Source organism: Salvia splendens, chromosome 10 (genome assembly GCF_004379255.2).
Source record: "Salvia splendens isolate huo1 chromosome 10, SspV2, whole genome shotgun sequence".
Lineage (NCBI taxonomy): Eukaryota > Viridiplantae > Streptophyta > Magnoliopsida > Lamiales > Lamiaceae > Salvia > Salvia splendens.
In genome coordinates, this window is record NC_056041.1 from 24,086,641 (window position 1) to 24,102,703 (window position 16,063).

The following is a 16,063-nucleotide window of genomic DNA, read 5'->3' on the forward strand; positions in this document are numbered from 1 at the left end:
TAGTTTAAACCAACCAAAACCTCATTTCTCTAAACCGTCTATAAACTTATTCCTTGTTTTCGATATTCGCTATTAACCTTTAGCTATACCAAATCTACAATATATACTTGCAGTTATTTTTAGTGCTAATAAAAAGTGTACTAAGTGGTAGTTTTCTAGAGAACCTGAAAGATTCATATGCCTAGTAGTGTTTCTTACAAGGAATCGAGCCGGCCAATTAATTCCATGGAGATACTGCAACTATCCTAAATAAACTCAAAAATGAAAATTACTTTAATCTTTTCTCGAATCAAATTTATGTGTATTTAAATTTAAGTTTTAACTAAACCTCACTTCTTTATTTTAGAGTTTTATTTTAGAGTTTTATCCAAAAAAGAATAAAAATAAAATTATAGATTAGTTATTTGTTGAAAAACATTAAAGTGTTACAAGTGCCATGGCCCACGGATATTCCTCCATGCTCCATAGTAGTACAAAAGAATGAATAACCTTTTCAAGGAATATATTCTGTACAATTTTGATTTTCTTTTTCTGTTTTCAGTTATCTAACCATTAGTAGTAAAAATCATATTTTTAGATCCATTGCTCAACTCAGCCAATAATTAGAATCAATGCTATGTCTGCTTTCAATGAAGAGGAACATCGGCGGATGCATCTCGCTTTAGACCTTTTCCATTAGTGGCTTTTTCTGCAAAATATATTGACAAAATTATTTAGTTGGGATAAACTAAAAAGAAAAACGTGTTATCTTAAGTGGAACGGATGGAGTATTATTTTATGAGATAATGAAGAGAGAATAAAGTAAGAGAAAATGAAAAATAGAGATTATTATATTTTTAATTTGAGAAACGTTTTATTTTTAATAAGACAATCTAAAATAAATATTTCATTTTTAATGGGATAGAGGGAGTAAAAATTTACCGGAAGACTTAGTTAGCCCTTCCACTGGTTCAAAACATCGGTACGTGTAGCCAATAAAACTCAAGTCGTTTGAATTATGAAACTGCCATATATATATATATATAAAAGAACGAAGTAAAATTAGTAAAAATAACAGTTAGATATTTAAATGCAAAAGGCCACTTCATTTTCAATTCAGGAAGTGAGATTACAGACCTTCCTCCAAGCCACTGTTGGAGATTTTTCTGGCTGGAAATCCACCTTCAAAATACATCAGAAATAGCATAAACTGAGACTACTAGATTTGAAATGAATTAACTTCATGATCAATTATAAAATGCTTAATTAGAAGCAAGAGAATGTAAAAGGAGACTATGTTTTTACTCATCCCCCTTTCCCATTAAAGAGTTCAAGTGAAGAAGAAAATGTACAAGAGTCTACCTCTTCCTGTTCGAAAAAATTTTGGGTATCGAGCTCCCCGTTTACCTCCGGCCTGTATGCAGCTTCCGTGTCGTAGATATTGTCCCACTCTATTTGTTGGAACCATGGATGAGCCTGAACATAATACAATCAAAATGGAATGTGGGCATTAAGAATGTTTTAACAACTTAGAAATCATGGTGAGGAGTTGAACCTTTATTTCAGCCACGCCACGCGAACCTATCCTGTCATCTACATTGCATAGCAACCTGCAGATCAGGTCCTTTGCGCCCGGGGTTAGCCTTGTGTCACTCGGAAACTTCAGGTGATTTTTCCAGTGCACAATCTGTTTTGGATAATGAACAAGGAGAATGAAGGGTATATTCTTCCATTACTTTTAGGAATAAGTTTCTATCATTCTTTATAAGTAGACAGACTATTATAAGTTTCTGCTGTCAAAAGGGAATGCATAGTTTCAAGCCTTTAAAGAAATACAGTTGGCAGTCGCGTATATACAAACATGGAAAGAACAACGAGAAATCGGTTTGCCACTTTTTTTCTATGTAGAAGTAGTAACTTTATACTCTTATCAACTATAAATACAGCTCAAACAGATATACTCATAGATTGATGAAACTGGGCAGATAAAAACATGTAAACGAACCAACACGATAATCACCTTTTTGCATGTCGTTACCGGATTGTCAGAGTAGAACGGAGGGTAGCCAATGAGCATCTCATACATAATGCAACCAAGTGACCACCTGAAAGCTTTCAGAATCAGTTGTATCACTTTCCACTTTTCATGATCACAGAACCATGACGAGCAACAACTCTACTACAAATTTTTCATCACACGATCGTAGGACGAAAGAAGCTCAATTGCCTTGAAAGACTGGGGAAGTAACAAAATTTTGAAGTAATACTTGGAGCAAGGAAACTAACCAATCACACTCTACCCCATAGCCTTTCTTAAGCAATACTTCCGGAGCAATATAGTCAGGCGTCCCAACGGTCGAAAAGGCCTGTTGTAAGAAGAATAGTTTCTTAGAATAAAGCAGAATCAGACTGCATAAAGAAACTACAATACAATTCATGCTCTTTCCAAATACCTGTGTCCTCCTGCTCTTTTGCCAGTGCTCTAGTTTTTCGCGGGAACTCTCTCCTTTGTCAGGTACACAATCATTCTCACTTCTTGGTTCCATGGACTCCTTTCCATCGACCGGCTCCTTCCCATTTAAAGAGTCAAGATTCGAACAGTCAATGGACTTGCAGAGGCCAAAATCAGACAACTTGAGATGACCATTTTTGTCCAAAATAAGGTTGTCTGGTTTAACATCCCTGCGGATAACAAGGGAATGTCTTAAGAACATACTTTAATCGGCACATTTGTCAATTTCCACAACTGAATTGCTAACCTGTGAATGTAGTTGCGCTCGTGTACAGATTCTATCGCCAGAACAGCTTCTGCAATGTAAAACCTCGCAACGTTTTCAGTCAAAACGTCCTCTCGCATGAGCAAAGTCATCATGTCGCCACCATGCAGATATTCCATGACTAAGTAGAGATACTCGGCATCCTGGAACGAGCAATAAAGCTTCACGATGTAGTCGCTGGCAACTTCAGCTAACAAATTCCTTTCGGCCTTGACATGCTCAACCTGCCCTCTTCTGAGCATTTCAGACTTTTTCAACTTCTTCATCGCGTATACGTTGCCAGTTAACTTCTCCCGGCACAATATCACCTTTGATTCCAATAGAGCAATTAGCTGAGATATTAAAGGAATCAAGACTACAATGATGAAATATGAATGAAACCTCTCCAAAAGCGCCTCTTCCGATAACGGTTAAGAGGTCGAAGTCAGTAACGGAAGTTCGATTTCGCCTCAATCGCATGAATTCAGTCTCTTTGCGCTCCAGCTCTTTCAATACATTCCTCTGTTCTTCCTCGGATTCGCCGGAAGCAGCGAGCAGCTTTTGCAGCAATTGACGCCTGCGATTTGCGTACGCTTTTTATGATGATCGGAAATCTGGAAAATGAAATTGTAAAAATTTGAATTACCTTTGCCTGCGTTCCTTGATGGCTTTGATATGCGCTTTGTAATGATTCTCGATGAGTTTCTTGGCGGCGGCGGCGCGTTGGAGGGTGGAAATGGATGCGAGCTCCGTCGATTGCTCCTCCATTTCGTCCTCCGCTTCGCCTCCGTTAAATTGCCGGAGAGGAAAGCGGATCAGAAATGCAGACACATTCGACTTAGGGTAAATTGATCATTATAAATACTATTGGGTTTCCAATGCTTACGTGGCCGATATTTGAGTTGGAATTGTTGTGAGAGTGGTATGGATCATATGCTACGTGATTATTTTGTATGCTATACAAATAAAGATGTGAGGTGTGATGTCATTTAGAGTATCATATTTAAGGAGTATTATAGGATAGTGATCAATATTCTGATCTAAATTTAAGGGTTCGTTTGGTTTCATTGATAGCCATAGATAGTCATTTGTATCCACCCTCTATTCCATGTTTGGTTGGCATGATAGCAATCACTCTGACCCGCATCTTCAATCTAACGACCCGGCTCGGATTGAGTTATGGATCTCCAAAAAACCGATAACTCAATCGGTACTTCGACGTGCGATTGTACGCAATCAACAAAGTGAAGATTTCAAACTTTGCATCAATTGACTCCAATACCCCTTCACTCCATCTCCATCTACCTCTTCCACATTTGAGCAACAATTTCCAGAGGTCGCCGAAATCGGTGAGAGACTGTAATTGAAGAGTTCACGGTAAGCCTGTTTTTTATGTGTTGGTTCCCGAATTGAGATGGTTGAACTACTATTCGAATTTCTCACCGCGCCTGCGTGTATTTGCAGGTTGCAAGTGAGGGTTCGGGCTAAATCGGACGACGAAGAGCCATGGCTGAGCAAGACGTTGTTCAGAAGGTAAGTTCTTCAAAAATCCGATCCCGAAAAATGTGTACCCTGACGAGATTGAAATTACTCCAGCCAATTCGGTTAATGATGAGATTGAGTTCAATGTGTTCATTCCCATGGCCTTCGCAATGTGAGCATAAACTGCCGAACGTGTGCTGTTAAATAATTTTGGGTGTTATTGTATTAATTTTGTTGCATAAACTGAATGGAATTGGTTTTGTTCTTAAACGAGAATGAAGTTCTGCGTAGACAGATCGGCCTTCACAAATACAAGCTTGTGTTTTCCAGATTTGATAGGGGGGTTATTGTATGTTTTTTGTTGCATAAAGTTTCATGGATTTGAGGCTCTGTCAAATAGGTTTATGCAATTGATTTGTGATTCAATGTTAATGTGTATGTGATGCTTCAGCAGTGATTATTATGTCGAATGTCATGGTGTTGTGGTGTGTATTTCAATTTGAGGAATCTTGTGCAAATTGTTCGTGTAGATTGCAAGAACAGAACCAACAGAGCTATTGATCTTACTTGAGGAAATACTGAGAAATCATCGGATGAACATGCTTCTAGTCACCATGTTTATCAATTTGGCCAGATCTAAATCACAAAAAAGGAAACGGATGGTGGGGGGATTAATTACCGAGGCTATGATTGAAGCCATTCCGGCACATGTAAAGCAGATGGATAGGCTTGTCCGGGTTTCTGATCGTTCATGCGTGGACAATTTGCGTATGGATAGAAACACTTTCGGTAGATTGTGTCGCATTCTACGGGACCGGGTAGGATTAGTCGACCAAAAATTTGTCACCGTTGAGGAACAAGTTGCTATGTTTTTGTTCATTTTGGCCCACCACAAAAAGACACGGGTTGTAGGACACGATTTCATGCGTTCTTCTGAAACAGTTTCTAAGTACACTCATTTTGTGCTACGTGGGGTGCTTACTTTGCATGACATTTTTTTGGTTAAACCGGAACCGGTTGGGGATGACTGCACGGACTCACGATGGAAGTGTTTTAAGGTATGTGTAATCTCAAGTTAAGTGTATTATACGGTATACTAATGCTATTCCAACTGTTGACATTGTAGGGTTGTCTAGGAGCTTTAGATGGAACATACATACACGTGCGCGTGCCCATAGCTGACGCACCACGTTATCGTAACAGGAAGGGGCAAATATCAACAAATACACTTGCAGTGTGTGATCGCTACCTTCGGTTCGTTTACGTGCTGCCAGGATGGGAAGGTTCAGCTGGTGATTCCCGAATATTACGCGATGCCATTAGCCGGCCCCTCGGGCTTAAAATGCCTACAGGTCAAACTCTTTTTTATTGTTGTATAGTTGGTTGGCTGCTTAATCACCTTTTGACATTTGTTCTCATTGGTAGATTGTTATTACCTCTGCGACAATGCATACGCCAACAGCGAGGGATTCATCACACCGTACAAAGGCGTCCGGTACCATTTGAAGGAGTGGGGTAATGGCGCTCAGGCACCTCAATCGCCCGAGGAATTGTTCAACTTGAAGCACTCTAAAGCTCGGAATGTTATTGAGCGCTCATTTGCAGTACTGAAGATGCGTTGGGGAATACTCCGCAGTCCAAGCTTCTATCCTATTGATGTCCAAACTGGATTGATCATTGCCTGTTTCTTGCTCCACAATTTCATACGCACGCAGATGGAGGTGGATCCGTATGATGCATTGGTTGGAGAACATTATGAAGATGGGTATGGAAGTGATAGCGATGATCCTGTTGTTCCCATTATAAGTTCGGTCGCACCAACACCGGCGTGGACGAAGAAACGGGACGACTTAGCTTCTACAATGTGGAATAATAGGACAAACATGTGATCGTCGCCGCTGATCTCACCCGTTACCTAACATGTGGCTATGTATCCAGACATTGATTCGTAATGTATCATACTCTTTAACATTATCTAGTTGACTTTGCATTTGTGTTGCGCCATTATATCAAATTCTAGAGCTATAACGTTTTTATTGTTGCTACGTGACTTTGTCCAACTAGCTTAAGTTTTCATTACTGAATTACTGAATTTTAATACAAAACCTACTAGACCAGACTCAATCTTGTACATCCCAAAATAGATAAAACATGCTAAACCTACATTCAAGTGTAGGCTACTAATTACACGTAAACAACAACATATTACTACATCGGCAAAAGTGATCGAGACCGGTCGGGGGCAAGACTGAGGTACTTATGGGGTGGATTTGCGCCCTGGGGCTGCAGGACTCCAAGACGCGCACGAGGAACCTTTCGGTGATGAGTACAATGGCTTCAGTGGAAACAACTTAGGAGGATCCATTCGTCCCCCAAAGCCGCCAGCGTTACTTGATGATTCTTGTTCCGTATTGGTCAATTGCTCATCAAACAGCTTCCGTCGAACCATGGTTGATGGCTGAACAAAAGGCGAATTGACTTCATCGGGATCAAGGGGTGAAATCGCATGCTTCGCACGAGTTGGAGCATTTGGTACGGGGGAATCGGTAATCACGATTACCTCTGTAGTGTCGGATATGGCTATCACTTCCGTCGACGGTTCATTCTTCCCATCACGCAGCCCAAACATAGTCGTTAAGCGGCTGTATTCCACCTCGTCTCGGTAATAGTACGCGCCGGCAAGGGGGTTTGTCTGCAAAAAAGTAATATCAACGAGTTGGATTAGACCGTTTATCATATTATAAAGCCCCTAGCATTCAACGCAGATATGCATATGAGTAAACGACATACCCGGAATATAAACTTCCAAGTTTTGTTGTCAGCAATGATGCGCTTCTCATCAAGGTCCCATCGGACCCCCGGTGTTCTAACAACTTTGTTGAAAGTCTGGAGTCGAACTCGTAGGAGCTCCAACCGACTCACAATGTCAGCACAAGTTATTGCAGTGGTAAAGCGATTATTGATTACCATACACGCATGGTTGAGCACCCCATCCGTCACAAAGTCATCTGCCGATGAGCGGCTAGGTCGCAGCTTGATCACCGTAGAAAGCAACAACGTATCCATAGCTGCGGTCCACTTGCCCCTGTAGAAGAAGGTCGCTTGATTTGGGATAAGTGGGTTCATGGCGCCTATTGGCTGATTTGTGGGTTAGAGAATTGGTGCGAGCTATGGAATGGAATGGAGGTTCGTTTATGTAGAATTAAGTAAACATGCATGCATGTGCACCGCCTAGAGTTGGTTCATAGACTTATTTACTCAAGTTAGATAAATGTCATTTCAATTGTGGGAAGGTACTTCCCTTAATTAAACACCACGATAAATTGCATAGCATTATATTGTACATCTTTTATCCCACCAAACCACACAACTATCGACTCATAGCTGTATGAAGTGAATATAGGCACCCCCATTAAATTGGTTTGTTCTTTGTAATTCAACTCCCACCTACCATAAAGTAATCGGCAGTCTTTGGTCAATCACCCATGCAGGGATGTTTAATTTTCGTCACTATTTACTACATTGTTTGATCAGAAACTTATCTGCTGTATTTGTTGTATAGTAGTAGCTCAAACATAGCCTCAAACAGCTACTCTGCATGGTCAATCACCGACTGAAACTCCATAAATGAACTCCTCGTTCCTCACCCATTAAAGTTAATGCAAATGCCATAGATTTCAGAATAAATCACACTACTAATTCGGTAAGCAAGTTATAGAAACTCTCGTCAAATTATAGCAATAGTCTTTGTTTAACAAAATGGCACTTGATGGCTCTAACGCCGTCCCGGACTTCGACCCGGACTATCAACGACTCCCTGCTTTCATGACGGTTTTCCACGAGGGGCGATTCCATGACGACATGGTATGTGGCTTTATGTGTTGATGATTTATGGATGAGATTGGCCGAGTTTTGATTGCACGTATGAAATTGTTGCATGCAGCGACTACCAGACCAATTCGTTGGGATGTACGGGCATGAGCTACCTTTCGACTGCAGGCTTGTTTGGCCGAATGGTATACGATATAGAGTGCGAATGCTAAAGCTTGGCCATGGGTTCTTCTTCGCATCCGGATGGAGAGATTTTGTTCGAGAAACCGGCGTTCTACACGGAGATACACTCACCTTCACTTTGGTAGATAGTGGAATTTTCAACGTTAAACAGTTCAATAGCGAAATGCACTGTCCCCCGCAAGGAGACGTTCACGGTAAGCCTGATTCACATCATGGGTGGATTTTACAATATTTGGTTTTAAAACCCACATGCATTTGTTTTGTAGTTGTTGAAGACGACGAGGGGGAAGTTAGCCATGCAATGGACATCGAAACTTCCGAGGAGTACGTGCCATCGGGGACTGAATCGGAAACAACATTTGATGACGATTATGCGGACGATAGCAGGGCACTACAAATAGACGGGTTCCCTACATTCGCAGTTACACTCACCTCATCGAACATCAATCACCGATTTGAGATTCCATATGGCTTTTGGCAACGCCATATTCCGAACGGGGCACTACACGCGGGCGTGTATCTATCAACCGAACGGGGAACGTGGCTATGTACACTCCAACACAATTCGCGGAAGATATGGGTGAAGCATGGGTGGGCTCGCTTCAAACATCAACACAATATAGTGATAGGGGTTCGTTGCCACTTCAAACTCGTCGATGCATTTGGTCCACAATTTCAAGTTTGGTTTGACCGTCCTTAGTAGGCAGCTGCATGTATTAACTTAATCTATAAGCATGTTTGTAGCTTAGTTAGTGTTTGTAACATAACACTGCGGTTTTTTTCCATATTGTGTCACCCCTTGTTGTGTAGTGTTTAGTTTTGGTTATTGGCACAACCGACACTACCTATGTTTTGTACATATCTTCATTAACCACAACTCCCACCCTACTTAACCAATACTGTTTGCATTTGGAAACACACTTGGTTTCAATTCATTCATTAATTGCAAACCAACCAATTCGACTTTTGACAGCTTTTGGCATTGACAAATCATGTCATTGAATGTAAATAGGGTTCTCATTGATAGATAAGTTCGGCCCAATAAATAAGGTACCACAATGTAAACCAGCCGTCCAATGTTGTTTTACCAAGCTATGGCAGACGACGACTCGTATGGCGCCTACCACAGGCTTCCTTCATTCATCAAATTGTTCTCCGGAGCTCGCAACAAAGAGGAAATGGTAAATGACTTCCCACTGGGCCGTTTTTAAACGAATTATTATAATTAAAGCAAATTTTGTATATTATGCAGCGTCTACCTCCACAATGGGTTGCGGAACACGGGGGAAGAGCTGTCGTTTGATTGTCGACTTGTAATGCCAAATGGCTCCCGATGGCCAGTCCGTGTGTTGAATATCGCGAGTGGATGCTACTTTTGCGTTGGATGGTCTGAATTCCGGCGTGGGAATAAAATTTCCCATGGTGAAACACTATGCTTCACCCTCGTCGATGTGGGGATTTTCCACGTCAAAAGATACAAGTCGGGGGCCGGAAGCCCACCGCGAAACGATCTTATTTGTGAGTTGCATTTGAAAAAATATCTAATTGACGTTATTAGTAAGCATGTAACATCCTTAATAAATTTTCATGTGCACATTAAGTTATAATTGGTTTTGTAGCGTTGTCCGAGTAGGAAGAGGACGAACAGATATACACTCCAGACATAGATTCGTCGGACGACTATGCCCCATCCGACGTTGAATCGGATTCAGTGGAAGACAGTGACTACGACGACGATAAGGGTGCGATTGAGGCTGATGAGTATCCCACATGGACGTTGAAGCTTACTAAGTCAAATATCAAGCGAACCATTGAAATTCCGAAAGACTTTTGGCAACTCCACGTCAGTTCCGCTCCTCAGCAGGATGTCGTGCATTTCCTTGGTGTAGGCCAAACTTGGCGGCTCTTCCTTAAACATAGTTCGGGCAAGATCTGGATCAAGCACGGTTGGCGTCGCTTTAAAGATGATAACGCTTTATTCCCGGGTGTTCGATGCCATTTTAAGCTCGTCGATGCGCAAGATATACAATTCTATGTGTGGTTTGATCGACCGTGATCAGGACCTTGCGTGGTTGAACGTGTGATTTGTCTGTTTGTATTAGTTCATCATCGTTGGTACTTTAAATCTAATGTTGTTTCCGCCCTGTCCGTTACGTTGTCTAGACCAATCTTATGTAATGTTGTGGCTTTTATCAAATGACTTTTTATGAAAGCAACAAGTTTGTTGCTTCTATTAAGTAGTAAGTATTGTATTGTTAATATTACATAAACTCAATCTACTGTGGTTTCCGGCGACTCAAGTAACGTTGTGTAGCCACCTTCACACAATCTTTGTAAACTTACTCCCACTGTACGTAATCAAACTACAATCACTCAATTTGTTAATTTGTACTATAATCCCACCATTTGTATGTGTCTACATAGAAATACAATACAAAACTATTAATCAAATATTCATTGTTGTAACTGCACAACCATATCAATACCCCAACTCGTGCTTACCAACATGTTCACAAATAGTCAAATGCCTTGGTTCAATGCATTCATCCAGTCGGCAGCTTTTGCAGACACTCACCATTGAATAATCTTTGCATAATATTCAATGTATTAGGAGTTGGTTCATAGAGGAATTCCAATAAATGCGCTAGCCGATGCAAAGCCACACTCATCTTGAATTGAGATAGCTATGGCGGATGAGGACCCGGACAACCCAACGCTGTCGGCTTTCATGAAGGTTTTCCATCAGGATCGATGCAAGGATGACATGGTAACTCGATGGGTATCTTACAATAATACGTATGAAATTGTCCTATTCTTGTACTGAATTCAACTAATAACTTGTAGCGACTACCTCCAATTTGAAGTGTGGTTTGATCGTCCTTAAGGTCGTTGGAATGAAGTACGTAGCTATATGCAGTTGTAGTAACTTCTGTGGCGTAATGTATGTGACAATGTCAGTTGATCGTTTATAATGCTTGATGTAAGTGCAACGTGGGCTTTAGATATGGTTAATGTTTCGTATCAATGTCATAATCACTCGTATTTGTATTACTTTGATGACAACATTCCTACAACATTATGCCACAATATCAACTCGGTAAAGGCCAAAAAAATGCAGTTACAATTGACATACCTCATCGGGTGATTGCCTGATCCAATATGTAATGGAATTTTAGAATAACTTCTCTCCAGCTTTGACAACGGCCATTCACTTCGATGCATCATTGATTTATTGAATTATAAGTATAATAAACGAGTGTTGTGTTGGAAGTGAAAAAACAAAGGCCAAAAAATGATTCGAAGCAGCTAACATGAACAAGTGCACCTTATATACGAAATACCTTCTCATCTGCTGGAGTGATAACAGTCATAATCCATAATACAAAATATGGCTATGCATCCCAAAGTCACAAGCCAAAAAAATTAGTTGCCATATTGCAAGCTGATGCATGCGCCGTAATAAACATATACAGGCGTAAAGTTATAACCCCGATAGTTAACAAAATACATACAAAAGCCACATACTTCACCAATTTCAAATCATTCCATCCGTCTCCAGGAGATCAAGCACAAACGCCGGCTGTGCCCATTCATCCAATCCCCTAAACAGATCCATTAGCTCTGGCTCCTTTACTAACTTCTTTGCCGCATAAAACTGTTGTTTGATGGTGAGCCCGGCCATGCCTTTCAGCTGGTTGAAGACCTCGGTTCTCTTTGTGCTTAAATCAAACTCATAACCAATTCGGTTAGATATGTCCTTCAGCCGCTCATTGGTGTCTTCATGGATGCGATTCATCAAAGCAAGGACACTGTCCATCTTGTCCTCGGTCTTCCTCTTTTTTGGATACAATTTGGTTGGTACCCTCGCAGGTAGTCTCGCTGGTGCCGGGGTCGAGGTGCTCTCATCTACCATCTCAGGCACTACACCTCCAGTAAAAACTTCATCTGGGAATAGTTCATCTAAGGTAATTGGTGAAGAGTTGGCTGAACTTGAACCAGCATCAGCCTTAGAACCATATATCTTTTGAACAGCCTCCCCGGTGTCCATTCTCTTAAGCCCATCCGCACGGTCCTTGCCGAAAATCTCCTTCCAGTCATTGAACATTGGCCACGACTTATTCCTCATGTACTTGGCATTGCTGTCTTTCTGAAGACACATTCAACAAAAGACACCAATAACCATGTGTACAGCCAATTGAAAATAAGACTTCAAATACTAATAAAGTTAAAGTTGCAACTTTAACAGGCAGCCACAATTACCAAACTCACTTACTCACGGTACTAATGCGTGAATCACTTACTCACTTACTCATGGTACTAATGCGTGAATCATTCAAACACCATAATAACAGAAACAGGTGGGAAAGTAAAACACACTTGCATAAGCACATACTACTATATCCAAACACAAAATTTGAATAGTTATACCTTCACAACTTGTGTCCATTGTTCATCATCGATGTCTATCTTGAAGTCACCATCCGCATTGAAACCAACTCCACTACGGTCAAGTATTTGCATTAGAGAGTAGTAATTCTTTTTCCAGGTGGTGATTTTTGACTTGATGTGAGGGTGAACACAAATATCAGTTTTTGGAAATTCACGTTTAAGTGCCTCCAGAGCACGAGTTAGATAACCTGAACGAAACCCATTATCGGACATCCAACCGGTTGCAGCCAACTCTTTCATGGCTGACATAAGAATAGTCTCCTCACGTTCTGTCCAACAACGTCTTGCACCTGCACCTGCAGCTGCTATTACCCCTTTGTTGGGAACCATATCTGAGCTACCTGCACCGAAAAAAGCAGGGCACTATCACGTCCGTAACTCCTACGCAAAAGAACGGAGCTTAGATGAAGACATTACCCTCTGGTAATGGACTCCCGTCATAGTCATTAACGCTTCGGTGTTGAGATGCCATAGGATGAAGCAATTGTGATACTTATTTCCTGGTTTTATATGCAACAAAGAAAGCAAATAACAAACACAATAAACCATCTAAATGTATGGATGTAGGTTGACACAATACCGAAACGGCGAAACCATGAACTTCACTTTCGCCGGCATCAATGTTCATCAAATAATACGTAACACAGATTGGTAGCAACAGTCACATACGCAAAACAGCCTAACTACTTCTGATAACCGAATAAACAGACCTGCGGTGGAGCTTCAACCTTCGTTCGCCGTCGTCGATTCCACAAGGTGATTGAGAAGTCCTTCAGAATCAATTGCGTGGGCGGGAGCTAGGGTTTGACGAGTATTAAATTGGCAGCCCCAATTTAGGGATGACGAGGGCAAATTGGGATTGTTAACAAATATTTGAGGACAAAACCGTCATTCCGTATTGCCTATCTATACTTTATGCAACCCAAACCAAACAGAGGTGTTACAATCTCGGGATATGAATCTCTTCAACCAAACACGAGGGTGTGATTGTTAACTCCATCCTCCAACATGCTATTGGAGTCTACTAGCTTCAAACCCATGTTTGGCTATCACTGAAACCAAACGAACCCTAAATGTATAATTAAAATCAAATTTAGTTAATAAGATCTTCTAATAAAATGATTAATAAGATCAAATGCGTATATATGGATGTTTATGAAACTGTATATGACGCTATATGTTTTATGCATGGATATGAGAAATTTCCAAATATGCTTCTACTTGTGATTCTAGTTGGAGGTGGGACTAATACAAAATATATTTGTCACGTCGCATTTTACTTTTCACTTTTTCCATTTTTTGTAATGGACCTCACATTCCGCTAACTTATTCTCACTCACATTTTATTATAAAACTAATATTTTAAAAGTAGAACCCACATTCAACCAAAATTTTCAACTCACTCCCATTATATTTCTTAAAACTCGTGTCCGGTCAAACTATGACAATATTTATGGAACGAAGGGAGTACTTTGAATTTTTCTTTGTGAATAATACTACTCCCTCCGTTTTCTCATAGTTGAGGCCAAATTTTTCAGTACAGAGTTTAAGAAATAGATGTGAGTTTAAGAAATAAATGTTATTTGTGTTATGTAGATACATAAAAAAAAGTAAAAGAAAAAAAAAGAGAATAAAGTAGAATGTGAATAAAGTAGAGAAAATAAAATAAGAGAAGTAAAGTATGAGTGAAAAATAAAATATTACCATATATAGAAATGACCCAGCAATAAAAAAAATTCTAAATAAAAAAATTACTCAGTTACGAGGGAACGGAAGAAGTAGTATATCACAAACAGGTTTACGCTGAGCAAAATAAATTGCATGAATAGTCTATTTCTTTCATCTTTGATAAGATTAATATGTTTTGTGTCAATGAAAAGTTGAAAACATAGTTTTCTTTGAAGTCTTTGAAGTTACTTCTGCCTCAACCATTTAATGTTTTATTTTTTCTTTTTCATCCATCTGCCAATAAATATTTCATTTTACTTTTGTTATAATTCCTATGTTATCCATTAAATGTCTCATTTTTTTTTCCTTTTTCATTTGTCCGCCAATAAATATTTTATTTTATTTTTACTATACTTAGGCGAGGGAGTAAATCGGGCAGTATGAACTGGGTGAAATCTGGAGTCCATGCGGTGGCTACCGGTAGTCGGCTGACGGCGAAGCAAGGAAGGCAGTGGAGGGGATTTGCTGTGCGGAGAAGTAGGCAGTGGTGATCCAAGGAGGGTGCGAGTCTCCCCATCTCCGAGACTGATTTTCCCTCACCTTGCCGGGAAATCGCTGTAGCGCCTCTTCCTTGGTCTCCGGCGCCGCCCCAGAGAAGAAGAAGATGTTGATCAATTTGCTCTCTACAAAATGATGTTTTGAAGCGAGATTTTTCAGCGCGTCGCTCTTTAATTACGCCCTCTCCGATCCATTTCAAGTTTCTCAATCGGCCACTAGAAGTGGGGGTAAATTCCGCGAATGTACGTCATGGGATATGATATCTGTCATTTGTACCCGAAAAAAAACATTTCCAGTGATGGGAAAGACGCGTGAGCCTCTCGCGTCTTTGATAAACACGCATGACGCTCTCGCGTCTTTGATTAAACACGCGTGACGCTCTCGCGTGTTTGCCTTGGATACATGTTCCAGTCCAGACGGCAGAAACTTCACTTCCACCTCGCTTCGCTCTCTCACTCTCAGCGACGCCCAACGTCTCTAGCCGGCAGAAATCGAAGTGAATCCGATATTTTGATGCTCTAATTCCTATTTTAAGTGGTGTTAGGTAATTTTTGACCATTAATTTCAATTATCATTGCTATATGTTAGTTAGGTATAGATTTAGGGTTCATGGTTTGACATTGTGTGACAAGAAAAACATTGAATTTAGGCCATTGATGTAGTTATATGTACGCATTGTAAACTAAATATATAATCGAAGCATTGAACTTGGTATTGAATTTTCGTATTTAATTTTGTGCAATATTTATTTAAGTATGTTGAATTTAGAGTATATGATGTTTTGTCGTACTTATTTTGCAGGTTTGATGGTGTTTGTGAGTTTATATTGGGATGGGAAAATTATTCAGCTCCCAGGTTTGGTGTTGCTTATGATCCCCCTCGTGCAAAATCATTTATTATATTGAATGAAAAGATATCTTATTATCAGCTAGTTTCAATGATATGTGAAAAAATTGGAATTGATTTGGATGCACATACGATTGATTTAACATGGAGGCATCTTGTGGTTTTTAGTGGAGTGGTGAATTATATAGCTACACCAGTGGATGATAATTTATTGGAGTATATGTTTGCTGAAAATCCACGTCAAATTGAACTTTTTATTGAATATACTCCGGTTACTACTGCGTTGCAATTTGAACCACCTATCACTCATC

The 16,063-nt window shown here is 40.2% G+C and overlaps 3 protein-coding genes across 3 annotated transcripts; 2 read left to right on the forward strand and 1 right to left on the reverse strand.

The window, feature by feature from the left end:
* Nucleotides 1–376: 376 nt before the first annotated feature.
* LOC121750184 (serine/threonine-protein kinase 38-like) lies at nucleotides 377–3,663 on the reverse strand. Its single transcript, XM_042144664.1, has 11 exons — nucleotides 3,382–3,663; nucleotides 3,138–3,312; nucleotides 2,739–3,064; nucleotides 2,433–2,661; nucleotides 2,266–2,345; nucleotides 2,000–2,084; nucleotides 1,535–1,666; nucleotides 1,342–1,455; nucleotides 1,117–1,161; nucleotides 922–1,003; nucleotides 377–688 (listed from the first exon to the last, which is right to left on the reverse strand). Exons 1-11 carry the CDS (start codon nucleotides 3,501–3,503, stop codon nucleotides 627–629), a joined length of 1,452 nt encoding a protein of 483 aa, XP_042000598.1. The 5' UTR covers nucleotides 3,504–3,663; the 3' UTR covers nucleotides 377–626.
* A 1,896-nt stretch (nucleotides 3,664–5,559) lies between these two features.
* LOC121752803 lies at nucleotides 5,560–6,106 on the forward strand. Its single transcript, XM_042147894.1, has 2 exons — nucleotides 5,560–5,569; nucleotides 5,643–6,106. The coding sequence occupies exons 1-2, from the start codon at nucleotides 5,560–5,562 to the stop codon at nucleotides 6,104–6,106; spliced, it is 474 nt and encodes a 157-aa protein (XP_042003828.1).
* Nucleotides 6,107–7,976: 1,870 nt separating this feature from the next.
* LOC121752804 (B3 domain-containing protein At4g34400-like) lies at nucleotides 7,977–10,905 on the forward strand. The gene is made up of 6 exons (XM_042147895.1): nucleotides 7,977–8,081; nucleotides 8,161–8,425; nucleotides 8,498–8,747; nucleotides 9,484–9,544; nucleotides 9,865–10,074; nucleotides 10,843–10,905. Exons 1-6 carry the CDS (start codon nucleotides 7,977–7,979, stop codon nucleotides 10,903–10,905), a joined length of 954 nt encoding a protein of 317 aa, XP_042003829.1.
* The last annotated feature ends 5,158 nt before the right edge of the window (nucleotides 10,906–16,063 follow it).